The following is a 27465-nucleotide window of genomic DNA, read 5'->3' on the forward strand; positions in this document are numbered from 1 at the left end:
TGAGGCATTTGGATTCATCCACCCGGGCGATGGAATTGGATCAAGACATTTACGCTCATAAGCATTATAGACTTCGTCTTGCAGAATGACACTCAGTGGGCTCATACCGATGCACCGCCACTCACATGTCGCAATCGGGTTACTCCGACATTTGTGCTCGTTCGAGTCAACCCAAGCTCTATTATTGTTATTCCTGTTGCCTCGACCCCGGCCAACTGCGGCGGTGGAGGCGGAGTCTGCTGATCGTCTCTTCTCGTCGCAGGCATATTGATCCTCGACCGATCTCGACTACTTCGCACTCCACAAGTCGGCGCATTCCCGCAGCAAAGATATTCCAGATATTCCACCTCATCATTCAGATCATTGTGGCGAGAGCGACAACACGGGACCTCCGGCTGCCTGGTTAACTAGTTGACCGGCATCGTCGGCGAGTGATGTCAAGCCTGTTTACTCCGAGACAGTGTGGAGCTCGCGTGGATGACTCGGCGCACGCCACATGCGGAAATTCGTTGACTTTCTATACGATTGCCCTAGAAGTCTTGTACTGCTGGTGTACATGGAAACCGTTGAATCGCCTCGCTTTCATCCCAGACTTCTCGCGAGTTTTCCGTCCCGTTTCTTGCTCTGGACGGTCATGGCAAATAGCACCGTCGCGGCTCCACTGGTAAGACATCTGTCGATCCCTACTCCGATCTGCACGACGATAACTTGGCTGAAACGACCCACTCATCATCTTCGCTTGAGTTGCTATAGCGGATAGGTCTCTGGTGTCGAATATCTAATCTATTTATCTTCTGGTTTGGCTCACTCGACTAAATCCAACCCATTAAGACCAGCAATGACAACTGCAACAGGAGATCAAGTTGAAGAACGCACCAGACCATCCCCAGTGCACAAGGTCCTGCCCCACGGTGTTTACAATTCTGGGTTGTGGCTGTCGATCACTGAACCTTCTCGGTGGTGGGTTCTGCAGCATGTCTCAGTATCAGTTCCCCAACCGGCTAATTCAACGGCACCCCTGGAATTGAGTCCTGAGCAATTCCCGATTGACGGACTATTGGCCAGGTCCCAAGTTATTGTTTGTTGGCCTCGGTGAGCTCGACGCTATGCCCAATAACGCAAGTCCTGATGAAACCCCTGAGACCATACATGTAAATCCATACATGTATACTGGGGTGCTAAACTTAGCTCAAGCAATGATATAATTTTCCCTTTCTCTCCGATTCGCTGCTACCGTCGCACTTAGCCCAGTGACGATCCTCGACATGCACGACCCTGGACGGCCCATCAGGGACCCGGTGGATTGACGTCGGATATCTCTGTCCGTCCCTGAGGCTCCCACCGGGCTCTAGATAGCATTTAATAAAGCCCTTCTTCTCCAATCTTCCGTCTTTTCTCTCTGCTAACTACACTATACAATATATTTGATTGTCCCCAGACACATTCGCTCCATCCCACATTGATTCACAATGAAGATCTCCGCATTGCTGTCCCTCGCTCCCCTGGCCGCTGCCCTCCCAGGCGCGCGCTCCAAGGACTCCAACACTGCCTTCAGCGTCACCGCCGCTCGCTCCGGCTCGCCCATCCACTTCCTGCCTCTGACTGCCTCTGGCGGCCACTTCTACCTCGGCGGCAAGTCGCAGACCTACTGCCCCAGCAACATCCCCGGCTGCGCCCAGCGGACCAACGACACCGTCATCCAAGGCAGCCACTCTTTGGTAAGTGCCGCCCTGCTCGACAGTGATATACATATATGTATATATGTGTGTGTGTTGTATATACCTCTAACACCAAACCAGGACGTCGTCGTCCCCGGCAGCCAAGCCATCTACATCGACCCCAGTGGCGCCCTAGCCTTCACCGTCCCGCACTCAGGCTACGAGCCCGCCGGCTCCTCCGCCGGGCCCTTCATCTACACCCCCGGCAACCTGCTTGGCTCGTGGTCGTACACCGGCCAGGGCGCCTCGGGCTTCATGGCCTGCCCCGTCTCGGCCCCCGTGCCCTCCGGCAGTGCGTCGCCGACCCCCAGCGCGACTGCGACGCCGGTCCGCCACCGCGCTGCTGCGTCGTCCCGCTGGCAGGTGTTTGCCGCGCTGCAGAACGCGACTGTGCCCTCGGGCAAGGTGGGTGATTGCCTTGGGTTTGATGCGATGGCTGTCGCTGTGAATGTTTCCCAGCCTGCTTGGGAGTATATCTAAGGTGTATACCTGCTGGGATGGTTGTTGATTCGAAAAGGCGGGTCGATGTTGGGGGGCAGTGTATAGATTGTATATTCGACTTTCCACGGTTGTCTGTGTCAGTCGATCTTGGACTAGATATTGCTAGCTGCTATCCGCTCATTATGATATTGTCATTTACATGAAGCTGCAATCGTGTCTGCGTTGTTCGATAATATGTCAATGTCGATGGTAAGACAGCATAGCTTCATTCCCATGACATGGTTGGCCTTCTTGTTGTCCTCCACTTCGCATAGACAGGCCGGTCGACGCAAAAAGTTCGTTTAAACGCCTACGCCAGCTTAAACGTCTTCATTGAGACGTGATTTTAGAGGTTACCCAACACCAGATGTGAAATCCTCGGAGATGCATGAGAACACGCCATTGAAATGCGCCTATATATCTCGACCGCGACGTACACCTGCGCGCCCCATGCGACACGTATCTACAACCCAATAACGATCCCAGCGGAAGTGCAGAAAAAAAAAAGATGGTATCATTGCTTGCCAGCAGCCTCTCACACGGTCTCAATGTATCGCCGCACCTCCCTGCGAGACAAATGTCAGACTATACCGCGGAACGAGTACACAAAAAGTCAAGACTTACCAGTCGGTGACGGCCTCCTCCCACAAGCGCACTTCATGCTCCCTAGTCCCACCAAAATGCTCGACGAAAGCGTCTCCAAAGACTTCTCGCGCCACACTATCCGGACGCATGAACGTGGCCACCGCTTCCTTGAGCGACTTGGCGAGCCGGACTCCCCTGTCACTGGCACCGCCCATGTCTTCGCCCTTGGAGAGTGGTGGCACGGGGATCTCAAGCTTGTTCTCGACGCCACGCCAGCCCAGGGCGAGCATGGCGGCCAGCACGAAGTGCGGGTTTGCGTCGGCGCCGGGCACGCGGACTTCAAGGCGGGTTGCCTTGGCGCTGGCTGTTGGTGGAGTGATGAGGCGGACGGATGCAGCGCGGTGCTCCAAGCCCCAGGACACGGTAACGGGTGCCCAGAAGTTCTCTACCAGCCGCTTGTAGGAGTTGATAGTTGGTGCGAAGAGCGGCATGATATCCGGTAGGCCGACCAGGATACCCGCCAGGAAGTGTCGACCGAGGTCGGAGAAGTAGGCGACATCTGGGTACGGCGGGTTAGGGTCGGGGGTATCGCGAATGAAGGCGTTTTTGCCGTCGGCTGTCACTAATGAGATGTGCATGTGTCCGCTGTTACCTGGGAGTCCCTGGCGCGGCTTGGCCATGAAACATGGCGTGATGCCGTGCTTTATGCCAAAGGCCTTGACGACGTATCTATCCAGCACCGTAACCGATTAGCAATCTCCCAAGTAAAGAAAACCGAGTCTGCAATCAGCTTGTCTTACTTGAACAACCCAGCCTTGTCTGCCATATCTTTAGCCTCCCCAAATTGTAATGCCTATTCAAGTGCCGCATATTAGCACCGAACGTCTCCATGATTTCACTGTTCCGCACTCACAGCCTCGAAAACACCCGGCCCACTCTCCGTGTGCCACCCCTCAATGTCGCAGCGGAACTGCTCGCAGGCGTCGAAGATGCCGTAGTAATAGTCCTGGTTGTGCAGCGGGCGGGTAATCGAATACCCAAACATACCCTCCGTCAATGCTGGCAGCGCATCGACCGGATTTGTCTGAAGAAACGTAGCGGTGGAGGAGGCGGCTTGTTCGGGAGTGGGATGGTTGCCCGGTGCGCGGAACTGGTAGAACTCATACTCCGCTGCAAAAAGTCAGTCGTCAACCCGCTACCAATGCGACCTTGCATGCAAGATGCTGGGTCCTTACCTCCAGCCATGGCGCGATAGCCCGCTGCCTCGGCCTTGGCGGCGGCGGTCTTCAGCAGCCCACGTGGACACGCGCACACCGGCTCGCGGGTCTCAGGGTCGAGGAAGCTGACAAGAAAGAAGGGGACATTGTTCTCCCAAGGAATGCGACGGAAGCTACGCAGATCGGGCACGGCGACCAGATCGCGGTATCCGTTCTCCTTGTTGCTGATCGCGAGCTCCCTGTAGTAGGTCTGGTCATGCTGGTCCCAGCCAAAAACGACGGAGCAGAACCCGAATCCATCGGAGACGATCGAGAGGAACTTGCTCTTCTTCATGAGCTTGCCGCGCAGAATGCCGTCCACGTCGATACCGGCCACCTTGACCATGCGGTCATTCTGGAGTACATTGGCGACATTGTCGGCGGTGACGTCGGGGTCTGCGGAGTCTGACATGGCGCGTAAGGGATTGTAGGGCGAGGGAGAGCCGAAGTCGCCGGCGAGAGGAAAGAGAATTCGGGGAGACGTGAGAGTCGGAGGGGCACGAGTGCACTGATCGCCGCTTATCAGTGGGAAAGAGAGAGCGCGAGATAGAGATCCCAGATAGGGCGATACGCGGTGATAACTCGAACCGCGTTCTGCTGCGCTTAGTCAACGCCCGCTCCACCATGCCCCGCGAAGCATGGGCAGCTTGGAACTCGATGCAACTCTCGCTCTGGCTCTGGTACCGATTCTGATCCGGTGAGTGGCTTTGATCCTCGTATACTACGGATTGCTCTGCGCAATTGCTGGCACAGCCGCCTCGGTCTAGCTCCTGCTAACATATACGCTGCGTTGCACAGTGCTTTGAACTGATATCCACCATGGCTACTCCCCGAGGTCGTCTCCAAGGCAAGAATGCTATCATCACCGGTGCTGCTGGGTACAGATGCCCTTGCTAAACGATCTGTTGCATAGACACTGACAAACCATCTGGGCTACAGTGGCATCGGTCTCGAAACGACCATCCTTTTCGCCCGCGAAGGTGCCAACGTCCTCCTGGCCGACATTTCGGAGCCCGCGTTGGCCAAGGCCCTCGCCAAGGTGAAGGAGATTGTCCCAACTGCACCCCGACTGGAGATCATCCGCTGCGACGTGTCCAAGGAGGCCGACGTGCAGGCCATGGTCGAGTCGCAGGATAGCTGGGGCGGCACCGACGTGATCTTCAACAACGCGGGCATCATGCACGCGGACGATGCCGACGCCGTCGACACCCCCGAGAAGATCTGGGACCTGACACAGAGTATCAACGTCAAGGGGGTCTGGTTTGGATGCAAGCACGCCGTGCTGAGCATGCGTCGCCACAAGAAGACCCGCGGCAGCATCATCAACACTGCTAGCTTCGTCGCTCTCATGGGTGCCGCTACGCCCCAGCTGGCGTATACTGCCAGCAAGGGCGCTGTCCTAGCGCTCACTCGTGAGCTGGCAGTTGTGCATGCCCGCGAGGGATTCCGGTTCAATGCGCTCTGCCCCGGCCCGCTGAAGTGAGTGTCTCTTGCATCTATCCTTTCGTATGCATCTGTTGACCCTCGATAGCACCCCTCTTCTTCAGGACTGGTTGGGTGATGACCAGGCCAAGCGCTTCCGTCGCGAGGTGCACTTCCCCAGTGGCCGCTTTGGCGAGGCCATCGAGCAGGCACAGGCAGTAGTCTTCCTCGCCAGCGATGAGAGCAGCTTTGTCAACGGCACTGACTTCGTCGTTGATGGCGGACTGAGCAAGGTATGTACTGTTGATGGAGGATGGAAGTGTGCGATTGTCGGCGACGGCGCTAATGGTGGAATTGTAGGCATATGTCACCCCGGAGGGCCCAGCCGCCGCCGCCCCGCAGAATCTCGGCCAGTAAGCGAGATGCGATGGAACGGATTTCTTACGTTGCGATTGAACGATAGTTGCATGATATGATACGATTGTTGATTTCCACTGATACGGTTGTAGGCTTCGTAATTGTAAACGGCGAGTCGGCGTGAAGGGATGAACGCTTTAGCGCGTCCCTGCGATCTTCGGAGGCTGTGCAGAGTGGAGACGATCACCACACCACCAGTCTGGGGTCCATGACGGATATGGACAGTTGCGATGCAAGAGGGAGGCGTGGGAGAATCATGCCAGTATGAATGACCGAGTAAACCGGTCTCATTGAATCACCTTCAGGTGGAATGGTGTAGCAGCGAGTGTGGCATGATCCAGCATTGGAAGGAAGGGGAAAGTAGCGAAGACCGGAAGGAGCACCCGCGCCTTCTCCACGTCATGCAATCCCCGCATTCCGAATTCCTTCCTCCCCGTAGTGACTTCTACTTCCACTATTTCTACTGCTCGTTCCCCTCCCATAGTTGTCACTGATTCACCTTCATCCCTACTTCCACTCTGCTATCCACCCACCATGTCCCAATACGCATTCCCCGGCACCAAGTCCTACAGAAGCCCTCCAAGCGGCTCAAGCTTCAAGCCTCGATACGGCCGTCGGTATGTATTGCCCAGTCGCCCCCTATTTTTGCCTCGGGCGACTAACATCATTCCCCATCCCAGATCTCTTCCTTTGGTGGTTGCCGTTGGACTCGGTATGCTCGAACGATCCACCACTATAACCTGACATGCATTCATCAAGGAGTCAGCAACTAATACTCAGCTTAACCAGGATTCGTCGCTTACAACTACTACACGGATGCCAAGTCCCAACTCGAGCGTGCCACCCTCGAGGAAGAGCAGCGCCTCGCTCGTAACCAGCAGCTCATGGACGCGTACGGGAGCAAGGATAGCCTGCACGATGTGCAGGAGGCTTTCAAGTCCTACGAGATTCGGTAAATGTGGCCGACGGTGGCTCCGTCCGGTCGCGATGCTGGCAATCATGACTTGAGGACGTTGTACGATTCATGGATATTGGAGTTGTTTCTTCGGCGTTGAATCTGGGTTTCTATTGGCATTTTGTGCGGGTCCTTCAGATGCATTTGGGCTTTTTGGAGGATGTTCTATCTACGCTACATTTGTTGGTACCCCGGGTGCTTGGTCACCCTCTAGGGCTAACATTAACCTCGAGAATGCTACTTATGGACGGATATACTGATATCCTTTCTTATGTCAACACGATTATTGATTGTCATATCCGCCATTCCGTCCACTCTGTCCACGACACTCAGAACTTCAGCTTCGGTGATCAAAGTCAAACTAACTGCATGCTCAAATAAACCCATCCACCACTACCCGTCCGATGTACAAGCCACCCCCTTAACTACTCGAGTAGAAGCTGCTAACCGCCCATCAAAGACAGGCGACGACCCTGACAACTACCCATTATACCTCCGATTTCTACAATCCTCGACCGTACTCGGGATATTCACACAGTTCTCCACAGAAGGGGAGATCTGCCCAGCTGCATCGCGGCGTCTGTGTGGACGGTCATCCCGTTGTCGGAGTAAGCAATGTCGGTGGAAGCTTCTAGGACGACTTATATTGCTGCGTTGCTGCATTCACAGCGATAATGACCAGTTCTGTTTGAATAGATTGCGGATGGGCGCAAGAACTTCACTGGCCCTTACGTGGATATGACGATCGACGCCCTAGATGTCCAACAACACCGAAAAGCCGGCGTCGAGAGCTCATGATCAATGAAAAATGCAGAGCAGTGTCAGCCAAAGCAGTGTCAATCCAGTCTGAATGACGGCCATCATGTATGTGCCAGCTTACCCATGGACTATGTATATACACCTCAGAAAGAAAGTCAATATACCTCGAGGAGACAATGCAAGACCTCGCAGTAAATCAGACAAGACCAGGAATAAACCTCTTCGTGGAGCGATGCCACGCCTCCCATTCCTGCCCAAACTTCTGTCGCAGCATCTCTTCCTCATCGCGCACCCGCGTACTCAGGATCACCAACCCAAGCCCAAACCCACCCGCAATCACAGCAGTCCCCCAGCCCTGAAACCGAGCGAACGTCTCCTCCGCCATCCAACACGCAGGCGTGGCATCCCACCGCAGAAACAACGCGCCGCACCCCATCTCGATCAGCACCAGGCCCAGGTAGCTGGGGTGCTGGATCCAGCGGTACACGCCGGTAGTGACCAGGCGATCCGGCGCAGCCAGATGGAAGGTGAAGAACTGGCCCAGCCCGTGGTACGCCGCGAGACGCACGTACGCGCCGAGGTAGATCAGCAGCAGCGCGGCGGCGGACACGGCGCTCCACTGGAACAGCGCCGCGTCGCGGTTCGCCGCGCGCGGGCACATCTGCGGTAGGCGCGCGGGCGCGTAGTCTGGGAGCACGACCAGCAGCGCGTGGTATGTGATGGCAGTTACGGCGATGCGGCGCACGACGGTCGCGAAGGAGCCGGTGAAGAAGCTCACGCGATCGGTGTTGTGGCGGTCTTTGCGCTCGGGCGAGGGGTTGGGGGGCGTGGTGCATAGCGCGCAGAGGTAGCCGGCTGCCACGATGGCGGCGGCTAGAATTGTGGAGGCTGCTTGAGTCATGGTGAATCGTGGATCTGGACACCGCAGGGAAAGAGATCTCGTGGCGGAGTGGGAGATGCGAATGGGTGGATTCGGAGCGGGTCGCGCCGCGGTGGAACGAGAATTACTAGTGAGAATAACTTCAATCTTGCTCGACTTCGGATAGAGTACATGGTCCATTGTCGGATTCTCATAACAGCGTCCTAGATCGTTTAGGCACTATCATATTTGAAGAACGGCGAGATGCTAGATTAAATATTGGATTGACTACTTATCTTGCTAATACATGAGATGGCAGGGGAAACAAAAAATAAGGCAGTGAAAGACAAACGCGCTATCTAGACAGGCACTGAATCGCATCGACAGGGCATAGGGGGTGATCCAAGGGCAGATACCATATGGAACTCAGCAAGCCCTTTCCAATTGAACCATGCAGTACAATGCGTAGGAAGGTTCTTCGTACACGTATCGGCGATGGGGTCAAGGCTTATAGGCCAAGACAAAGAATGTTTTCCTGCTCTCGGAAAACCTCTATCTGCTTCTTTACCGACGCCTCTGAGGCCTCACAGGTCTTCCATGCCTCGGCAAGCGTGCCAAGTCTGCAAGGGCATCCTCCTGGAATCGAATTTGCTGGACATATCTTGGCCCTCTGCGGTGATCATCAACATCAGAGCCCTCAGACGATGAATTTTCCATTTCAGGGCTGAAAGCAGCTTCAAATTGAGGGCCTGACCGATGACGCTGCGTGAGGCGTAATAAGCTGGCTGTTTCTCTTCCTGAAGTTGGGGCTACGACATAGTCTGCATGTCGCGATCTCCCCACGGCTTCTGGCTCTCGAGGCATCCGAAGCTGCGCTCTAATGTGATAGACAGTAACTCGTGCCCCGGGCGTTCGGGAAAGGAGCAGGCACTGTCAAGCACTCTCGAGGGAACTCTTTGTTGAAGAACCATGCCTCCACTCCCCAAGCTTCCTGCACGCTGTGCGCAATGATCAGCATATCGCTCACTGGTTGTCCAGTAAGACGCCTGCGTTCCTGGCTGATTGAGATCGCCAACATCTCCTGTCGCAATATCGTTTCCTTTTCCGTCCCTAATGTAACGCATGTCCCGCTCCCATAAGGTGCCTCGATAGATGGGACGAGAAGGACTAAAGTTCATAGATCCATCTTAGTCAAAGATTCAGGGTATGGCAGATCTCCGTAGGCTGGAGGAGGGGGGCTCTTACGGGCTACTGGCCACGGCAGGACGTCCTGGGCCAACTTCACGAATCGAAACAGGGCCGGTGCATTCTCAATTGTTTGGAAGCCTTTTATAATTACTACACGAAATAGAAAGAAAACTGCAACCGCTGATATTGATAGATTGACTACGATGGAAAACTAAATTTGGCTTCGCTAAAATCAGCCACGCCCTGCGATTCGCCCTTCATGCATACTAGTGACTAGCTGTTTCAGCAGGTATCTGGGCGGATATCATGGAAGTTGACAGTATATGCATGAAGATAGCCGCGCAAGGGGCTTTTTTGCCTTTGTGTGTTTTGATACCTCACGGCCAGAACATATCGCTACGCGACGCCCAAAATCAAACCTTGTCGAAATGTCAGCCTGGAAACGATTCTCTGGAGCTGCAAAGGGAGAATCCCATCGAGCTTTTGGCTACGACGGCCAATTATAGTTGCTAGGCAGCACCATAGTAGCTTTCCAAGCAACTATTTCACAGCGGAATGAGGCTGTATGCCATATGGGACAGTATACCATACTATGAACATGAATTAGGAAATAAAGGTAAGCTATTCTGCTAGTTGGGTGACTGGTATTGAATAAGTGATTTGGAGCCGCAATTCAGGCCGTTCACGGGTGCCGCCTTTGTATCCTCCCTTGGAAAATAAGGCGATAGAGCTAGCAAGTCGCCTGAAACCCAAGATTTTGAGCGATTAACACTGTTCTTGACTGCTGCTCTTCCGCGTGTGGTAGGCGCTCAACATTAAAAATAAACTGTATCAGATGGGAGTGCATAGGCTAATAGGCTATCTGCGGGCGCTTAGGAAGACCCGCTACCCCGTAACCAGGCCCGTGCGCCTAGCGCTTAGATATTTGTAGCCGCCCAGAAGAGCAGCCTTCATAACCCCGCGCCATAAGTAGCTTCTGCTCCTCAGTTCTTATAGTTTCGATTGCCTCTTACGTCCACCTTCAAATCTTGAAAATATCGAAACAACCTCTTTTTCGTTTGCCGAACACCATGTCCCATCATGGACCCCGAGGACTACGATGATCGTTGGTCTGTTAAAAATTCCGAAGAGATCGAAGCTATCCAGTTCGAATGGACCCCTGAGCTGGTGAGACTTGCCACTTCCCGGTGCCAATTACACCCGATTCTTGGCCCCTTAGAGCAGAGCAACAGATGGCCGTATCACAGCTACCGACCAGACATGGCTCTTCCAGACCCAGCGGACACACGCGAGTGCCTGGAGTGGTTTGGACTGTCCGACGAGAAGATCATTGAAGTTGAACAAAAGTTCAATGAGCTGTATCCCGATTTCCCAAGCCCGGTCTGTGGATACGATGAGCAATTCTCCTCCAAGGGCCGCAACGCAGTCACCTTTCCGGCCCTTGATACAATGGTAAAAGTGTACTACGGCATGCTGGATCACTGGAACTCAGACTACGAGTATACCCATGGTGAACCTTTCTAGACAGTGAAGTCAGCAATTGTTTGCTAACTCATCCAGAGGGGTATATCAAAAAGGGTATCCAGCAAGGACTACGGCCGGAATTCGCCGTCTTCTGTGGAATGCACAAGGACGATCCCCGCTGCATCGATGACCCGTTGCTCTTCGAGAGAGACTGGTTTGACACGTCTCCTACAGAGATTATCACCTATTTTACATCATCATTCTGGGAAACGCTCAAAAAATTTATGACGTGCCAGCTGGTACACGACGAAAAGGCATGGCATGATGAGCATGGGTATTGGTTAGTTCACGAGGGAGAAAATATCGATCAAGCACGGGAAAGAGTCCATGGTCTCGACCTCCAACAGTTACGTGAGCAAGCCACTCAGGAGGAGGACGAAAGAACGAAGCGGGCAGCGGAAGAACGGAAAAGATTGATTGATTTAGAGCTGGCAGAGGCCGAGGCGGAGTACAGAGAGGCCAGAGGGGAGCAGGCAGCAAATTGAGCGAAATTGTCGCTTAGAATATGCCGAGTTCGAAGTCACGATGTCGCTTGATTTTTTTAACAAACCCTATCTGTAATTTCTGCTGAATAGTAACCACAATCTTTTTGCTATTAAAGCAATGGATTCCACTGTGGATTTTCTTCATTATACACGCAGAAATAAAACGAAAAGAAAATTACATTCAAGCCTAAGTCATATCACAGTAATGACGAAAACGCACCTACGTAGAAGAATCTAGTACCAGGATAGGGACAAGGGGAAGAGGTGTCGGTGCTTAGGGTATACAGGTGCTGGGTATTTAGGTGTAAAATGGTGGTGTTCAGGGAGGTGAAGGCCCTAAAGATTAGTCTGATCCTGAATTGTTTCAGATCAAAAAACAAGAACACACAAGACATCAAATAGAGCCAATTCTATCGTGCAGTAGTGCAGAGGCGCGACTGCATCAGTCAATCCCACCGACGGTTCCTTGACCGAATGTGCTTGCCCTTACCTCTCCACGAGGCCCGGTATTTCAAGTTGCTTGTCGAGGCCCTACATTCTTCTTCATTCTAAATCAGCTCCTTTCTCTTCTGGTGACTTACAGTAGGTACCAGTGGCTGCCCAGGGCGGCCCTCTCCTGTAGTGAGCCGTGTAGTTCTTAGCTTCCTCTTCCTATCTCTCTCCCCAGCGCCCATCAATATTCTCAGTGCTGTTTTCTAATCCAATCCCCTCAGTAGATCCTGTATTTTTTTTTTTTTCCTTTTAATTTAGTTTGCATCGGGTATGTGGGGATCCGCTTTCTCTTTTGTCCATAGTGCACCGCCCCCTAAATACCTGCGCACTATCATTCCTTCTCAAGTCCTCCTAACTCCTTAAAAATCCTGACCAGCGGAAGACTCGGGCCAAAGCTAATAAGCATGGATGTACAGACCTTGTGGAGTAGCCACTTACGCGTGTTGGTGTTTTTTTTTACGGTGATTGGGGCGATGGGGTCGTACGTGACCTGCACCAAAGATACTGATGCAAGATTGCATCAGCACTGCTTTGAGCAAGGCCTGTGTTGCCAGTCAAGCCACGACCTCGGTCACATACGTGGCTTTACTTACGGTATATCTACGGGGATGACCACGACCACTACTATAACAGAGGAAATATCGGGTATTGCCGGGGGCATGAAGATGATACTTGCGGCGACAACTGCCGAGTCGGACGGGCCCTTGGAGACACTATCACTATTGACGAGACACAGTTCAAAGAATGGTGTATCAGTGATTTTGTCAAGTCCATCAGTGCGGGAACTGCTTGGCAATTTATGAACAAGAATCATCAGACTATGGATTACGAGAAGAGCGACATTGGACCGTCTGTGTATTATGTAGACATTGTCTTATACACCGCGCCAAAGGTCGCGCTGAGAATTTCAACATGGAGATCTCTTTCAAAGTTGAAGGAAGTGAATATGAATGTGATAAGATCCGAGATTGCTGACTAGCTTAGCGAGGATTATTTGGTAGCTATCTTCAAGACCCTGGATCAACTGTGCGAGGTTCTAGAAAGATAAAGAGTATGTGCCAATTTCGGAAGCGCAATCGCTTCCCATTTACCTGGATGTGGATGGTACCGCCTATTTTTATATTCCTACTCAAGAATTAGACGTTGTTTAGCTGTAGAGTTTTGCTATTAATCTCTATGATCGACATATTTACTGCTTATGGGACTTTTTCGCTCCTAAATACTGCTAGGGTCTATCTGTAGATGTTGCATATATATATATATATCAACAGAATAAAATTTAGCTTGAAACAAATGACAATAAATTCCACCTGCTGCCAAACTACGAGTGATCTTTCTCAAACCCGGCTCGAGATAGTTCGCCATCCCAGCATTTTGATATAGATACTCAATGCATCGCGGAGCCGGTCGGGCAGTGGATCAAATCGGCGAGGATCTCCAGCGGGGCGATTTCCCGCCGCGTTGGTGCTGGCCAGTATACACAGATATCCCAAGAACTAAACACAAATACGCACGTCGGCTCTGATTCGTCCGGATCAGTCGCGACTCACCCGCTTGGGTGCATTAAAGGACATGACTCGACTCGCCAGGCGATCGGGGAGGGGAAGATAAGCCTCTCACCCCTGCAACAATGATAGCCCACTTCCATGTGCTTCAAAGCCATGTCTCCAATTGAAGAGACCTGGCCAACCTGAACTCAGCGTTCAAAAGCCCAAAGCTGAGTCAGATGCACCACCACACGTTGGATTGGCTGCACTTCCAAGGTGGATGCAGCTCGACTGGATGCTGGGAGGCCTGACAGCAAGGCAGACGCCATGGGCGTCGCAATCAAGGCGATGGTCGGAGTGAACGTAAATAGGCGCTTTTCCCCCTCGTGATCCTATCTTCTCTACTCAACCCCATCAACCTGACTCCAACTTGTCCCCGATGGCGCTATCTCTCCCCCCGCAGTATGAAATCCGCGTTCTGGGGCCCGAGCATGAGGAGTGGGCTCTCGCGATCTGCATCCAGACCAATATATTCCATAACCCTCTATGGCCGGTAGTATTTCCCGAGGGTCGGACGCGACGGGTGTACAATTCATTTCGGGCCGGGCACTACCTCATCCGCCACCAGATCGACTCGGGATATTCCCTCGGCATCTTTGACAAAGAGTACCAATTCAAGCGGCCCGAGTCCGCAGCCACCGGGGGCAAGCTGTACTGGAATCTCGAAGACGAGACTGCGACCGAGCATGACTTGGAAGAGCAGATGGACTTCCCTCTCGTCTCGATCGCCATGGCTTACGATGGCATCAACGAGCTCGACATGGCCCAGCTCGCACCGTTGGCCGCCCCGGAGGCCTTCCCATTGTTTGGCCCCGTCTACAATACTCTCGGCAATCTCGACAAACGCGATCCCACCTCGTGGAAGCCCACGGGGCCCGGGCAGGTCCTCATGCGCAACGCCACAAACACCGTCAAGGCGCATTCGGGGCACGGGCTGATGAGGCAGCTGGCCGAAGAGATGATGCGCCGGTCGGCCGCGCAGGGATTTCGTGGCATCCAGATCGAGAGTGCCAATCCCGCGGTATACAGAGTCTGGTCGAACCCGCCGGACCCCTTCAAAGGCGTGGTTGTTTCCCAATTTGACACGAAGACGTACGAGGAAAAGGGAGAGTCGGGAGAGATGGTGAACCCTTTCGCACCGGCCGATATAACTCTCGCGAAGATCTATGTGGAGTTGCGCTGAGTTGATTCTCCTAGAACGAGTGGCATGTAATGCTTTGTTAGGTTAGCGAATCGATCCTCGCGATCGGCGGGCAGTTTCATGAGTCTGTCGTTTCTTTAGCAGGCGGGTCAATCTGGATAGAAGCTGAAATTAGGATGAAATCCAACTGGTTGGTATCTTGCCGTACGGTCCTCGGCCATGTTGCTCCTCCTGAAGTTGGCACGTCTGAGACCAATATTCTCGTCGAGTAGACAGTAGGTTTTGGCTAAGCAACTGCAAAGCCGCCCGAGATAAACACGCTCATCGCAGACCCACATATCAGGGAGTAGTCCCTTTGCCTGTCGTTTGATGGGAGGACCCGACCGATTGGAATCAAGTCTATATTGCTGGCCAAATGTCCATTTATCTAGTAAGGGGCTGACTATGATGAATCAAAACTCAGGGCAAGGGGTCAACAGTTGAGCCGAACCTCTACCCATCCATACTTGCATAAATCGTTGCAAACCTGCATGGTTTGTATTATCATTGATTGGATTGTGATAAAGGGACTCTATGTTTACCCAACGAGGAGAGGTGTTGTTCCTGTATTACCACAGTTAAAAACCCCGAGAGTGGCGAAATCCAGTTTGGGACAATACCATATGGTAATACAAAAACCCAGCCCATTGCCTAAAGGGGTAACCAGGGAGTCCCATGTGCCAGACTTCCCCAGGCCTCCTTTTTGTTTCTCTTCTCTTCTCAACCTACATGCTGCCGCCGCCGTCTTGTTTTCTCTGGAGTAGAAAATATCTCTTCCTCTCCACGACTCGGGTCTTATGGCACTCATGAACTTGATGGATCTCTGATCTTATCTCATACCTGCGCAGACGCCTTCTGGCATACAAGGTTCCATACCAGATGTGACTCGTGCCGCTGGCTCCCTTGATCTCCTCATCAAGGCAAAGGTCCATTGTTGTCACCTTGTCATGCGGATCGTGCGCCGTGAATTCATTACCATGAAAGGGGGGGAGTCAGGATTCTTAATGATCCTAACCACAGGCCGTTGGCTAGGTGAGGGATTCCCGCCATCGACGAGCATGCCGCAACACTCTCATGGTTTACAAGAATTTGTACTTGCAGTCGACGGGTAGACCAACAGGATCGTGGTTATTGAAGGCGTCAATCGGCGTTCTTCTCCTGACTTTGATTTCAGCCTTGTTCTAGTCGCACTGACGTCGGAGGTTGGAGTGGGGCCCACAACCACCCGCATCAACTTGCCAATCTGTTGCATTTCTCCCCGAGATTTCCAACCTCACCCCAGTATGGCGACTGACGAGAATCCCCGCCGTGCGCTCCTGAAGGTGATGGAGCTGGCCGCACATATTGGCGACGTGGCTCAGCTACAGGGTCTATTGCACACGTGGGAAACACAGACTATCGATGGCGCCTTGGCGATAAATAAAGACAAAGACTGGTTCGAGCCGACCGCAATGGAGCAGTTCGAAGTTTTCAACGAGCTGAACCGACCGCCTGACCATACAAAACTGGTCCATACGAGTTGGTATATCTTTAACCGATTACTGGTCGCGGCATCCCGGGGCAATCAAGTGGCAGTCGTCAGCTTTCTGCTTGATCGGGGCGTCCCAATCACCTCTTCTGCAGTCCAGAAGGCTATCGCAAACGACGCATTTGATGTCCTGGAAGTCTTCTTGGGTAACGGGTGGGATATCAACCAACCTATTCGGAACGATCTCTGCCCTCTATTAAGGTTGGTTCATAACCCTCACCATGTCATTGTCGAAGGAAGCCCCGTTCTCACTTTCCCACTCAGAGATGTGGTTACGAATGAAAAGAGAACCCGTTGGTGTCTTGAACATGGGGCTGACCCTAATGCGCGGAGCAAGAATAAAATCATGGACGTGCTTAGCCATGCCGCGCGTTTCGCTTCTCCTCAAGTTTTGGAGGTTCTTGTCTCATATGGGGCGAACTTTGCCTACAGCAATGCGCTCCACCGTGCAGCCGAACGGGGTCGGTTGGAGGTCATGCAGTGGCTGCTAGAGCAGCGAGCCTTCCCGGTCAACCAGCGGGAGCATGAATATGACGTCGAGCTTTTCCAGGATCGCCGTTCCAATGGACTGGGAACTGCACTACACGCAGCAGTAAAGGAAAACTGTGCTGTCAGTGTCGATTTCTTACTGAAGCAGGGCATTGATGCAACCGTGCCAGATTCGCTCGGCCATACTGCCCTCGATCGGGCAAACGAGGGTGCCAAACAGGAAATCGTTTTTCTTCTAGAAACACACCCATCTGCCTGACAATTGAACATTCATTTCGCAAAGAATACGAAATCTGCCAATGCAGCCAGTCTCCCTTCTCAAAATGACCTAGCAAGCCCGTTTGCTTCATGAGTTTGCGGCAGCCGCCGCCTGCCAGTCGGCATCGATAAAGATAGCTTGCGGACCCCCCTTTCCGAAGCCAAGGTCCTTCACCATCGCCGCACCATACAGCAGCTCCTCCGGGCAATCATCCAAAAGCTGGCCATATTCGTCCACCATAAACGACTCTGGTTCGACGTACTTCACCCTTTCCGGAGTGATGCCCAAGCTGCTCTGAACAATGTCGATCAACTTCAAGTTGTTCGCCTCGGAAACATATGTGTTTGGTGTGTTTAGCTTGACTTCGGCTAACAGATACGCCGTGGCTCCGGTGAGAGCCTGTTTGTGCTGGCTGATCAGACCAGGGAGATTGGTCTGCGCGCGCCTGATACTGGTATCTGCGTCCCCATAGTGGGCCATAATAGCTCCACTATCGCCCACAATCGTCATCCCGATACATCCCATGAAGCCATCCATGGCAATGACTTTTTCTGTGGCACCCCAGGCTATGAATTTCTCGTCGTCCTGGCCGACTCTTGTTGCCTTTCTGAGATCGACGAGGAAGCCGGAGTAGTCGTTGCGTTTGGCTAGGCTCCGAGATGGGGATACATGATGATCGTACTCGGATGAGGCAACCCTGGTATATGATCAGCAACAACGCAACACAAGGCCATGTGGATTCCAAGGAGCCCCGGAGAGAAGGTACGCCTTACGCAACAGCGTTGTGGGGGGCCGAGTAGCAGAAAGTGAAGTGGCACAGAAAGGCCAGCAGCAGGGCTCCTAGCCTGCCATTTCCAACCCGGAAATTCATCGTCGTGGAAAATTGGTGGTTCTCCGGTGATAAGAAGAACCCGACAGCGAAGTAATAAATATCGATTTCAGGGCTGCCGTGGATGCAGAGTGAACCCCCGTGTCGTTTGGCCCCCAGGACCTCTCCAGATTTTCGGACCGAAATGAACTTCTCGGTCAATCCCGTAGTTACATGGCAAACGGCCAAGGTACGCTTCGGACCCACCCGGGCACTTTACCCAACTCTTACGTGTTCGGCGTTTCACTCGAGCATCTCGAGCCTGGCCTCATGATGATACTCCCATGGCCTGGTCCAGTGCGGCTGGTTCCGCAGTGGCTATATGGGTCGGCGCCACGGGGCACCAACGGATTATTCCTGAACGCCTTCACAGTTTCCAATACATTTCCTACGGGAACACCGCAACTATTTTCGAATTGCTAGCGCGGATGCAGCCTTGGTGCGTCAAAGTGACCAGGGTACCACTCGTGTAGGATTCCAACGGCGGGGTTTCACCAGCGTCCCGGAAGACGGGGGTAGGAAGGGATCTACACACGCCTGATGCAGATCGGATTCACGCGAAGAGAACTGCATTGGGCACTACACTGCCATCAGTCTTCTTTCTCCTCTCACTAACTAGTCTACCAGCACAACTGCACTCCCTACTCCTGCGCCTTGACCAGCATCCAGGCGACCCCATTACACGGATACAAGACCGGACCAGACATCAGCTGTGTTCCCCACCCAGATTAACCCTACCTTAGGATCCACATCCAGGTTCACCCGAAGCTAGTCGAGAGAGAATTTGTGCCGAATACCGTTCCCGAACCCGACCCCTAGAAATTCAGTCCTAGGCCCAGCATCGGAGTTGAGGCTCAAATCTTGCATTGCCCAGGTCATTACGATGGCCGATGTTGCACACTTCCCAATTGCCAACAGAATTAGGCTGATCCTCATCCTTCCACTCTATCTAAAATTCCGAAACTCTGCGGCTTGCAAGGGCCCTACTGACTCTTGAATGATCCACATATATTCCCGATCCACGGGCGGTCTGAATAGGCTGACCGCGATGGGACTACAAGTTGCACATGTATATCCCTCGACTTGGATCTTTGCCACGCTGTTTAGTTCCTTCAGGATTTTCGGGCTGGGTATCCGCTCGGGACCCACGTCCATAGGCCGGATGATCAGCCAGTGAACGAGATGATTCGATTGGTTCAATGAACTCATCCATGAAGAGAAGAGAAGAAGATATGTCGCTGGCTGCCTCGTTTTGATAGGTGTAAGTCAGAATTAATATGTAGTCCCACTTGATAAGACAGCCGCTTCATACATACATTTCTTCTCTAGTGCTGTATCCCTAAACACCGTCGCTTCTGAGATCCTCAGGCTAGCTAGCAAGGATGGGACCCACTCGCTGCAAGGCTGCAACTTGTACGAGTTAGTTAAATACACAGAAAACAAAGAGAAAGAAAATGAAAAATAATCCAGCTTTCTACAACGGGATGTCTTCCCGAAGCGGTGTACTCGAATAGGAATTCAACTACGCTTACCCGGTGAGTGCTAACTGCAACTCACAGGAATGACATACCTACTTGCTGAGATCTATTCGGTTAATATCTGGGCATAGCGTCAGCTACTTAACTCTGAGCGAGGCGCATCCGATGAAATTCCCGAATCCCTCCACCCCGAACACATAAAAGTCCGACAGTACGATGGGTCTCGGCGCCACATTTATCGCCGATACCTAAGGATTTACAAGGATTCCATATATATTGGACAATTTAAATATAGACAGGTCATAATGAGGCTAATGCGGCGCGGGACCCAACGAACCAGTCAATCCACATACGAAAATGCTCCAGGATTGAACAAAATTCCGTCCTACGTGCTTGATGAAAATGTTGAAATTCGATTTTCAGAGTGCTTCAAGATAACTTGAATTTAGCGACCAGTAGATAGTTTCGGGAATTATAGGACTGAATTGAATCCGAGGCTCAAATGTCAGGTAAAGCTGTTCTAGCGAACAGCACGGATATTATTGTTGTCGCGAACATGATGGCGTAGGTTTAGTGATCCCAGTGACTCCACGGGGGAAAATTTATCTGCCCCCGAGAATCACGAAACATCCCCATAAGCTGTACCGGGGGGCCACTATAGGCTGGTGCTTCCTGGCTGGTTTCAGGTGGTGCGTCCGAGGGGCGATGTTGGATTTAGGTGCTCGGTGAAGGTGTCGCTGCTGCGTGTGGATGATTGCAGGGATAATTTGAATTGAAGATGGATGACATTGAAAATTGCATAGCGATGCAGGTCTTCCTAGCGGCGAGTAGTGCCTCGGAACAATCTATGCATTCGTCTGGGTACAAAATAACTACATCGGGATAGAGACCAAGACGTCAATAAGCAGCTAGTTCTTCTCTACGCGCTGTCTGTCAGGTCCTCCTAGAATTTCTCTGAATACTTGCCCGGCAGATCCCCGATGGATTGGTCCAATTCTCCTTCTCCCTCTTCTATGACAGCTCTGCTAGTCGACCCTCGCCCGTATTGACAATTCGAGTTCGGTGCTCTCAGGGTCTGGGCTCTCAGGGTCTGAGGGTGAAATACTCCGATATTATCCAATTATGGAATCGGCAAGTATTAGAGTGATCTGAGATCAATGAAGATGCGCCGTGTATGCATATCCATGGCAAAATTTGGCTTGCCCCGATGGCGGCACCGCCAAGGTCAAGAATGTCGCTGGGAGTCTCTTGAAGGTGGCTATATGTTTTTTTCAGGGGCATTGAAAAGCCTCTGCTCCGAAGGAGCACTCTGAACGACATCAATCTCTTCATCCTCCACTGACATCCCTTACTTCCTCTGATCATCACACTTTTGCGCACCTGGAATCCATCCGAATAGCTTACAAGCAACCGGGCTGTTCAAGATCCGCTGGGCATCCTCTTCGAGATTGCCAAGGTTCGGTCCTAACGCAAAGTTCTCACCGGGCTATTCTCATCGCCTCGGGTTGTTGAGAAAATACGGGGTCCCCAGCCTGGGAACCAGGGATGCTGACGCCCAAGGGATCATGGAGACCTGCTGGTCCGGGGTTTGAGCTAAACCCCCGCGACACGCGGGCGCAAAAAGGCGAAGTGCACGGGTCACTCTTGTGTGGCGCCGCCTAGCATGTCGCTATTTTCAATCTGTAGGTCAAGCTGGAGGCCGTGGGTCTTGGCCGTTGAATGTTTCATTGCTGGATGTTGCGGTGGTACTCCGTCCTTGTCTCTCGAATGCACCCTGGGATCTCCATGCATTTTACATCGAGTTTCGACTTGCGTTCACCATGCAGAATTCCAAGTCGCTCGACCCGCAGGGGATAAAGAGTCAATCTGGGGCTGTCCAATGCTTAGCGCGGCCATCGGGACCATCCGTAGAGACTTCTCTCCTTTCACCTTCTCCAGTCCCACACTCCGCCAGCAACGTCGACACTCTTGGTGGGAAGTTACCATGGCAAACGAACCCCCTCGCAGCGCTTGCTCCGACATAACCCCGCGTGGTCCAACCTTCGGCCACGACATACGCGACGCCCAAGCTCTGCGCGTGGGAGTTGCACTGGTGCGCTGCGATAGGCCGCCACGCGATGCGCCAAGTCCCGTTTTCACGATGGACGCCAATTTCACTCGTGTTTCCCCCAGTAGCGCACGCCGTTGCTATTCGCCACTGGCTGTAATCCCCGTGGGCGACGCCGGGACCCCGAGGTTGCTCGAGAGCTGGGGGTGAAACCCTCCAGATTCGGACCTGGCGAGCCATCCAACCTTCGTGTTTCCCTGGTTCATAGACCGCGCTCTGGCAAGTCAACGCGAATGGGATTGACCAATTACTGCAAGAACCCACTAGGTTAGCCTCGCACGGTCAGCCCTGCAATCCTGGCCACGGCGTGCCAAGCTGAATGGAAGGGGCTCTGTTTTCCAGAGAGCGAAGAATATTGGAGACATCCATGACTTCGAGGCCACGGTGACCTGCGGACATGGCCGTCTGCCACCAAGGCCGAATGGATCACGCGACGAACAAAGGGGCGAAGTGCTCACAGTCGCGATCTATTTTTCTTTCGCATCTTGCCGAGCACTGCGAGTGCCGAAGCCTCGTGGCTCTCCGGGGTCTGGAAGTGGCTTGCAAGTGGTCACGACGCCGGAAAAAAAAGGCGAAAAGACCGTGGCGCAGTTCCGACTGCGAATCAGCGCGCGCTCTCCCCCGGATTCCCTCCCCGATCCAGGCACCGTCGCCGGAACCGAGGATAGTTTTACTCCACGAAATAGCTGTCCATGGAGGAACTTCGGGGTTCGGGTGCAACCCGAACCGCTGTTTGGCTGGCATCTTCCAGGACCATCCACGGTTTCCAATCAACCTACCGTGTTAAGGCGCATGGTCTGTTCTCCCCAGCACCAACCTGTCAGCCCGCTTCATTTCGCCTATCCGCGGCCTGATCCGTGCAGACCTTCCCCGGGTTCCATGTGTCGCATAGCATGGCCCTCGCCATTTGGGGTAGCGTGGTGGGAGTCGTCTACCTTAGGTTTCATTCGGCCTAGTTATCGTGTCATCTCCGCGTAGTTTGCGACGCTGCGAAGGTTTGAGGAGTCATGGCCCAGGCATGGACATCCCGCCGAGTCTGGGACGGGCTTGACGCTGTTTCTCGCGTGGAAAGTGGCTAAAATCTGTGATCAAATTCAGTTTTAGTTGGACTAGATCGGGCTGGGCTTTGTTCTGCTGGTCCTTCTGGTGAGCCTGGGGAATATGGTGCTTCTGGGTTATAAAACTCTCGCTAATCCCCTTCTCTTCTTCCTCTCTCCTTCATCTTCCACCTTCACAACTCACTCGCCTCTTTCTTGCCTCTTCACCTTTCATATCCTGCTCCCTTCGAAACTTAACCTACCCTTTCACACATAACACCCTCCCCTCTCAAGTCTCCTACTGATCTTGGCCAACTCACCGACATGGCTGGCGGTGCAGTGGTTTCTGCTCCCGGGGGCGGCATCGATGCAGTCCGCCTCGAGGCCCCAGTCACCCTGAAGACATACCTGATGTGTGCCTTTGCAGCCTTTGGCGGAATCTTTTTTGGATATGACTCAGGGTACATAAGCGGCGTCCTTGGCATGGACTACTTCATTGAGACGTTTGAGAATTTGGTCAGTGGTATCCTCTCAAGACACTTCTCTATGTCGGTCCACTAACTTGCTGAACAGGATAAGGCAACCACTGCCAGCGCTGCCTTCGTGATCCCTTCCTGGAAGAAGTCGCTCATTGTCTCCATTCTTTCGGCCGGTACATTTTTTGGTGCTCTCATTGCAGGTGATCTTGCAGACTGGACTGGTCGCCGCACGACCATCATCTCTGGCTGCATCGTCTTCATCATTGGCGTTGTCCTGCAGACCGCATCGAGCAGCCTTGGCCTGCTCGTTGCTGGCCGTTTGATTGCCGGCTTTGGAGTCGGCTTTGTATCTGCGGTCATTATCCTGTACATGTCAGAGATTGCTCCTCGCAGGGTGCGTGGTGCTATCGTCTCAGGATACCAGTTCTGCATCACAATTGGTTTGATGCTGGCTTCCTGCGTTGACTATGCCACCGAGAATCGCACCGACTCCGGCTCATACCGCATTCCGATTGCCCTCCAGATCCTCTGGGCCCTCATTCTGGGTACCGGTCTGGTTTTCCTCCCCGAGTCGCCCCGTTACTTCATCCGGAAGGGCCAGAAGGAAAAGGCTCGCGAATCGCTCGCTCGTGTCCGTGGCCAGGCTGCCGACTCCGAGTTCATCAGCCTAGAGCTGACCGAGATTGAGGCGAACTTCCAGTATGAGATGCAGGTCATTCCTCAGAATGGCTACTTTAGCAGCTGGTTCAACTGCTTCCGCGGCAATATCTTCCACCCCAACAGCAACATTCGTCGCACTGTCCTGGGTACCTCTCTGCAGATGATGCAACAGTCAGTTTCTCTCTCCACGTCTGTGATTGAAGTTCCCGCTAACAGCCCGTTAAAGGTGGACTGGTGTCAACTTTGTCTTCTACTTTGGAACCACCTTCTTCACCCAGCTTGGTACCATTCAGAACCCGTTCCTGCTGAGCATGATCACCACCATCGTCAACGTCCTGTCCACCCCCCTCTCTTTCTACGCCATTGAGAAGGTGGGACGTCGTCCTCTACTCCTGTGGGGTGCTCTGGGTATGGTCATCTGCCAGTTCATCGTCGCCATCATCGGTGTCACCGATGGCCAGGACAACAAAGCCGTCAGTGCCATGATCGCCTTCATCTGCATCTACATCTTCTTCTTCGCCAGCACCTGGGGCCCCGGTGCCTGGGTCGTGATCGGCGAGATCTTCCCTCTGCCCATCCGTTCCCGCGGCGTCGCCTTGTCCACCGCCTCGAACTGGCTCTGGAACTGCATCATCGCCGTGATTACCCCTTATATGGTTGACAGCGACCAGGGCAATCTCGGCGCCAAGGTGTTCTTCATCTGGGGCTCGTTTTGCACCTGCGCCTTCATCTACACCTACTTCCTCATCCCCGAGACCAAGGGCTTGACCCTCGAGCAGGTCGACAAGATGATGGAGGAGACTACTCCCCGCACCTCGGCTGGCTGGAAGCCACACACTACCTTTGCGGATGAGATGGGGCTGGTGGATGAGAAGGCCGTTGCTCCTGTCGTTAGCCACCAAGAGGTCTAATGGCTTTCTGCTTTTGCTTTATCCGGGGTGGTTCGTTTTTTCAGCGCAAATACCAGATTCCACGCGGTTATGCTTTGATGTATCTCGCTTTTCTACCATTTTAAAGGCAAAAAACATATTCTGGTTTCATGGGTTCCGAATTCCTTCCAGCTGGCGATCTGCTAATAAACACTCCATTCAATACAGTAGTCTAGAAGTACAACCCGTGTCTATCGTATCCTCCAATCCTGGCCATAGGCTCTTCTGTTGGACTTGAGCAAGTCAAAGTTTCCCAACGACAGACCAACAAACCAACAGTTCGACCTCGATGACTCGTTCTTAAAACGTTCCGACAAGGATTCCCTTTTGAAGAGAAAACAGTTGGTCGACGGCGAGATCCGTTGAGACTTCCATCCGCACATCGATGACGATGGTGACATCGCCGGGCTGGCGGTTGGGGTTATCTAGGGGTATTGTTTGATGCAGAGCTTCAATTGGGAATGAGGTGAAGCTGTGGCCCGGGGAGAGTCGAATATACTGAGCATCAAGAACATGCTCGGCGATATGGAAAGGGAAGCTCATTCTGGTGCGAATCGGAGTACGGATGGATGAATGGAGCTGCAATATGGGGAGATGGGACCTCGAATTGGATTTCTATACGGGGAATGAATGCTGTCGATCTTCCATGCAGGCCACGCTGAGTAGGGTCTAAGTTAGCTCAGGCAGTTAACAATCGATATAGTGCTCAGTGGTAAGGAGCCTGCCCTGGCGTACCTTAACAGAATAACTCCACAACCACACATCCTAGCGACAAAAGCATTAAGAAACCTACACCAGGAGAACAGATCCAAAGAGACGAGCAAGTAAGATTTGCCTGCGCATAGTCGAACGCATCCAGATACCCCATTAACTGGACCACAGCGGCGCATACCAGCAGGATGCAAGTCTACAATTCATTGGATTCGTCCCACCTAAAGACAGGATACCGAACCACAAACAGAGAAGACGACAATCTGGCTTGGACGTCCTCCTGAAGAAAATTCCGTCTTTAGCAAAATGGAGATTGGATGAATACAATCTGCCTTGCCAAAATCACGACATTCTGAAAGGGCTGTTTATGATTGATCCGCCATCCCACGCCATCTTAGAACCACCCCAAACTGTTGATATTATTTAGTCTAGCGTTGTGTGGCGTGGTAGTAGCGGACTTGGTTTTGTAGGTAGGTTGAGAAGGGAACCAATTCCATTATGAATCACCAAATCACTGTTTTCTAGGGCATCGGACTGGTGATATATCGTCTGGCGTTGCATCCCTTGTCAAAATACCCAGGTCCCCGACTGGCAGCGATGACCAATTGGTACGCCGCATTCTACCCGTGGCAAGGCGATCTCCATTTCCAAGGGTGACGGCGACAGTGGGGTGTCCTTGGATCCAATTCCGAGCAGTCTAATCAATGCGAACTATAGAGATGTTAGACAAATTGACTATTCATTTGTGGAGACGTTGTTTTGTATAAGCTGAGCAAAACAGCCTTCTCACAACGCACTTGCCAATGACGACAATTCTGTCGTCCAGTATGAGAAGTCTACTTCCACTGGCCTTGATCAAGACGTGGTGATTTGAATAGAACCAAATGCATGAAGGGAAATCCGCGATCAACAGTAATTCAGACTGTCGGCAAGATTGTCTCCCAATCCTGCTTCTCGATCCACTTCCTCACGGATTCTAGCTGCACGGGGACTCCGAGATCCCCCGGCTTGACGACAGTCTTGTCAACCTTCGATCCATCGTATCCAAACTCAATACAGAAACCTATCATCTCTTCGCGATCGCGCTGCAAGTCAGGATCACCCAGGCCGAAGTTCGCTATGCTATCCACAAACTCGATATCCTTTTCTAGGGTCTGAGCCAGGAGCTTCGAGATGTCTCGGAAGCTGAGCCACTCGTTGGCACCGATGAGCTTCTTTCCGGGAGCAGCACGGATCAAAGCTGCCACGAGCGCGCCGGTGTCGTGCATGGCGGAGTACCAAGGAAAAATGACCGAAGTGAGAGGCTCGACGCCCGACGCGACGAGGATGTCTGTCTCCTTGTTCTAAAGGACATTAGCACTGACTAGCATGACTCACGCCCAAGGATCACGGGTGCGATGAACATTCCAACATACCAAGCTGGGGCAAAATAGACCGCGGGCCTCGCCAACAAAGTTCTCGAGGTAGAATCCCGCATAGAAAACGCTGGTCTTCGCCCAGAGATCCGGGTACGTGGATCTGCCGTACTCCTCGGCGATGGCTTTGCTATCGCAGTGGTAGACATGGGTATACTTCCCTCCGCTCAGCTTGTCCATGCCCGGAAGGCTAGAGTAGATGAACCTTTCCAGCGTGCTCACTTTAGCAGCAGCGTCGATGATATTTTTGTTCTGCTGGGCTTCGTGGTCCCTGATGTAGAATCCCGGGCTTGTGCCCGAGGCGGCAGCTGCCTCGCGCAGCGAAGGGTTCATCATAGATTGCAGGAAATCGGTCACGCTGAAAATGACCGATGCGCCGGTCAAGGCTGCATCGAGGGATTGGGGATTGTCGAAATCACCGGCTACGACCTCGACACCCTGCGACGCCAGAGAGACGGCTTTGGTGGAGGATGGATTGCGAGTGACCGCACGGAGGGCGTATGGTGATGGTGACAAGGACAGGAAGTGGGCGACGACGGAACCTCCTTGGTTGCCTGTGGCACCCAGGACCACGAGAAGGGGTTTGCCGGACATGATGTTATTTCTGTGAGACGAATGTGACGGTAAAGGATGTGAGT

The 27465-nt window shown here is 52.8% G+C and overlaps 12 protein-coding genes across 12 annotated transcripts; 7 read left to right on the plus strand and 5 right to left on the minus strand.

The window, feature by feature from the left end:
• Positions 1-1469: 1469 nt before the first annotated feature.
• On the plus strand, positions 1470-2198 carry N7459_001620 (putative IgE-binding protein; the record flags this gene model as incomplete). Its single annotated transcript, XM_056940805.1, has 2 exons — positions 1470-1718; positions 1800-2198. 2 exons carry the CDS (start codon positions 1470-1472, stop codon positions 2196-2198), a joined length of 648 nt encoding a protein of 215 aa, XP_056805085.1.
• A 620-nt stretch (positions 2199-2818) lies between these two features.
• N7459_001621 (glutamine synthetase family protein) lies at positions 2819-4451 on the minus strand (the record flags this gene model as incomplete). Its single annotated transcript, XM_056940806.1, has 4 exons — positions 2819-3512; positions 3584-3636; positions 3697-3953; positions 4019-4451. The coding sequence occupies 4 exons, from the start codon at positions 4449-4451 to the stop codon at positions 2819-2821; spliced, it is 1437 nt and encodes a 478-aa protein (XP_056805086.1).
• A 407-nt stretch (positions 4452-4858) lies between these two features.
• Positions 4859-5878, plus strand: N7459_001622 (putative short-chain dehydrogenase/reductase family protein; the record flags this gene model as incomplete). Its single annotated transcript, XM_056940807.1, has 4 exons — positions 4859-4917; positions 4979-5518; positions 5571-5754; positions 5822-5878. 4 exons carry the CDS (start codon positions 4859-4861, stop codon positions 5876-5878), a joined length of 840 nt encoding a protein of 279 aa, XP_056805087.1.
• Positions 5879-6412: 534 nt separating this feature from the next.
• N7459_001623 (uncharacterized protein) lies at positions 6413-6834 on the plus strand (the record flags this gene model as incomplete). Its single annotated transcript, XM_056940808.1, has 3 exons — positions 6413-6495; positions 6559-6590; positions 6668-6834. The coding sequence occupies 3 exons, from the start codon at positions 6413-6415 to the stop codon at positions 6832-6834; spliced, it is 282 nt and encodes a 93-aa protein (XP_056805088.1).
• Positions 6835-7788: 954 nt separating this feature from the next.
• On the minus strand, positions 7789-8652 carry N7459_001624 (methyltransferase family protein; the record flags this gene model as incomplete). The annotated part of the gene is made up of 1 exon (XM_056940809.1): positions 7789-8652. The coding sequence occupies one exon, from the start codon at positions 8650-8652 to the stop codon at positions 7789-7791; it is 864 nt and encodes a 287-aa protein (XP_056805089.1).
• A 2067-nt stretch (positions 8653-10719) lies between these two features.
• On the plus strand, positions 10720-11648 carry N7459_001625 (uncharacterized protein; the record flags this gene model as incomplete). Its single annotated transcript, XM_056940810.1, has 2 exons — positions 10720-11149; positions 11200-11648. 2 exons carry the CDS (start codon positions 10720-10722, stop codon positions 11646-11648), a joined length of 879 nt encoding a protein of 292 aa, XP_056805090.1.
• Positions 11649-14066: 2418 nt separating this feature from the next.
• N7459_001626 (uncharacterized protein) lies at positions 14067-14870 on the plus strand (the record flags this gene model as incomplete). Its single annotated transcript, XM_056940811.1, has 1 exon — positions 14067-14870. The coding sequence occupies one exon, from the start codon at positions 14067-14069 to the stop codon at positions 14868-14870; it is 804 nt and encodes a 267-aa protein (XP_056805091.1).
• Positions 14871-16150: 1280 nt separating this feature from the next.
• On the plus strand, positions 16151-17143 carry N7459_001627 (ankyrin repeat domain-containing protein; the record flags this gene model as incomplete). Its single annotated transcript, XM_056940812.1, has 2 exons — positions 16151-16596; positions 16729-17143. The coding sequence occupies 2 exons, from the start codon at positions 16151-16153 to the stop codon at positions 17141-17143; spliced, it is 861 nt and encodes a 286-aa protein (XP_056805092.1).
• Positions 17144-17230: 87 nt separating this feature from the next.
• On the minus strand, positions 17231-18014 carry N7459_001628 (uncharacterized protein; the record flags this gene model as incomplete). The annotated part of the gene is made up of 2 exons (XM_056940813.1): positions 17231-17840; positions 17917-18014. The coding sequence occupies 2 exons, from the start codon at positions 18012-18014 to the stop codon at positions 17231-17233; spliced, it is 708 nt and encodes a 235-aa protein (XP_056805093.1).
• A 4943-nt stretch (positions 18015-22957) lies between these two features.
• Positions 22958-24683, plus strand: N7459_001629 (sugar porter family MFS transporter; the record flags this gene model as incomplete). Its single annotated transcript, XM_056940814.1, has 3 exons — positions 22958-23149; positions 23207-23943; positions 23999-24683. 3 exons carry the CDS (start codon positions 22958-22960, stop codon positions 24681-24683), a joined length of 1614 nt encoding a protein of 537 aa, XP_056805094.1.
• Positions 24684-25001: 318 nt separating this feature from the next.
• On the minus strand, positions 25002-25244 carry N7459_001630 (uncharacterized protein; the record flags this gene model as incomplete). Its single annotated transcript, XM_056940815.1, has 1 exon — positions 25002-25244. One exon carries the CDS (start codon positions 25242-25244, stop codon positions 25002-25004), a length of 243 nt encoding a protein of 80 aa, XP_056805095.1.
• A 1085-nt stretch (positions 25245-26329) lies between these two features.
• N7459_001631 (uncharacterized protein) lies at positions 26330-27421 on the minus strand (the record flags this gene model as incomplete). The annotated part of the gene is made up of 2 exons (XM_056940816.1): positions 26330-26755; positions 26828-27421. 2 exons carry the CDS (start codon positions 27419-27421, stop codon positions 26330-26332), a joined length of 1020 nt encoding a protein of 339 aa, XP_056805096.1.
• Between the last annotated feature and the right edge of the window lie 44 nt (positions 27422-27465).

Source organism: Penicillium hispanicum, assembly GCF_028827665.1.
Source record: "Penicillium hispanicum strain IBT 35686 chromosome Unknown utg000001l_segment0_segment0, whole genome shotgun sequence".
Taxonomy (NCBI): domain Eukaryota; kingdom Fungi; phylum Ascomycota; class Eurotiomycetes; order Eurotiales; family Aspergillaceae; genus Penicillium; species Penicillium hispanicum.